The sequence below is a fragment of the Ammodytes marinus genome (genome assembly GCF_949987685.1).
Source record: "Ammodytes marinus genome assembly, chromosome: 11".
NCBI lineage: Eukaryota > Metazoa > Chordata > Actinopteri > Uranoscopiformes > Ammodytidae > Ammodytes > Ammodytes marinus.
In genome coordinates, this window is record NC_137215.1 from 3,433,463 (window position 1) to 3,435,098 (window position 1,636).

The 1,636-nt window shown below is 38.8% G+C and overlaps 1 protein-coding gene across 1 annotated transcript in view; it reads right to left on the reverse strand.

Moving 5' to 3' along the window:
• LOC307257466 (glutathione S-transferase A4-like) overlaps positions 1-1,636 on the reverse strand; it is an 8,317-nt gene continuing 6,681 nt past the window's right edge. The window contains exons 6-7 of the mRNA XM_080036709.1: positions 1,089-1,214; positions 1-517 (exon numbers count right to left, since the gene is read on the reverse strand). Of these exons, the coding sequence (XP_079892835.1) occupies positions 383-517; positions 1,089-1,214 (261 nt within the window). The 3' untranslated portion in view covers positions 1-382. The remainder of the gene's footprint in view (positions 518-1,088; positions 1,215-1,636) is intronic.

Below are 1,636 nucleotides of genomic sequence, written 5' to 3' on the forward strand. Positions count from 1 at the left end.
CTTCTCAAATGGTCGACTTTATTTAGTAAAAGCTTCACATTAAAAATATAATGTTATGAAAAAATTGCATAGATTAATTTCATGCTAAGTAGTGTTTGTTGTTGCAAGGCAAGTTTATTTCTATAGCACAATTCTGCTCATTGATACACAGTGAATTTGGGAATGTACCAAAACAATTAAGATTTACAATTAACAATGGTTATGACTGCGTGTGTGTGTGTGTGTGTGTGTGTGTGTGTGTGTATGAGAATTAATGGAACCTGGAACCCTGTGAGAGCTTAGAGTGCCTAGAAAAAAAGGGCTTTATAAATCCATTCCATTATTATTATTTTTATTAATTTGCAACATTTCTGTAATTGGTCCCGGGATGTTGTCAGTGGCTTCACAGAGGCAGTTTGAAGTCGAGCACCTCCATGACAGTCTTGAGGTATGTGCCGTCGGGCTGCGGCTTCCTCTTGCTCCCCGGCTGCAGGAACTTACTGAAGGCCGGCAGCTGCTTCATACGGCCCTGGAAAGACTGGAGGGGGGAGAGCAGGGAATTTAAAGAGACATGGGGGGGAGTTTTTGTACATTCAATGTTTACTTTAGTTTTGTTTATTAAAGGCCTACTTCACCGGTTTGAATATGAAGGTGTATTGAATTCTGAGATCCTATGTAGTATAAATGTGCAAAAAAAATTGAAATCGGTTCATCCTAGCCTGAGAAAAGGCAGAGTTAAAGTTATTGGGGGACGAGATCAGCAAATAAAGCTGGTCAAATAGCTAAAGGAAGTCCCCCGCTCGGAATATTGAATTAACCCTTTTTAATTAGATAATCACAATCGTGTTTGCGGAAATAATATTAATCTCAAAAGGAATCTAGTTGTCGGCCAGAAAGATGTCACAGTAAAAGACATCACAGTAATATTTACAAAGTAAGTTTTTTTTTTAACCCTATATTTCTCTTTCTGTGATGTCACGAGAAAGAGATATATAGGGTTAAAAAAACACTCTTATCTGATGTGTTGAAATTGACAGTGGTTCAAAATTAATTAATAAATTACTAATGGTGATATGAAAAGTTACATGCCAAAACATTCCTATCTTTACCTTGATGTTGGGGAAGCCAGAGAGGATTTCTGGGTGTTTCTCTTCCAGCATCAGAGAACATTCCAGCAGGTAAACATCAGCACAGCTCAGCTTCCCTCCCACCAGGTGAGACGCACCCGACAGAGCCTGGGGGGGGGGGGGGGTGGGGGGGCGGCACACACACACACACACACACACACACACACACACACACACACACACACACACACACACACACACACACACACACACACACACACACACACACACACACACACACACACACACCTTTCAATAAATCAACTCTCACCGTTGTTGGCACAGACACAAGTATCAAGATACCCATTAGCTTATGTCTTAGAAAAACAGCAAGAGCATTCCTTGATAACAGGTGAACAAATGAAATACAGGCACTATAAAATATAATAATATATAATATATTATATATATAATATAAAATATAAGCTGGATGCATTCACCTTTTTTTTTATTTCACAATAGGATGCCAAAGTTGGAATGAATCATGTTATTCTAAAATCATAAATCAACTTTCACTGTTTCGCAATTTC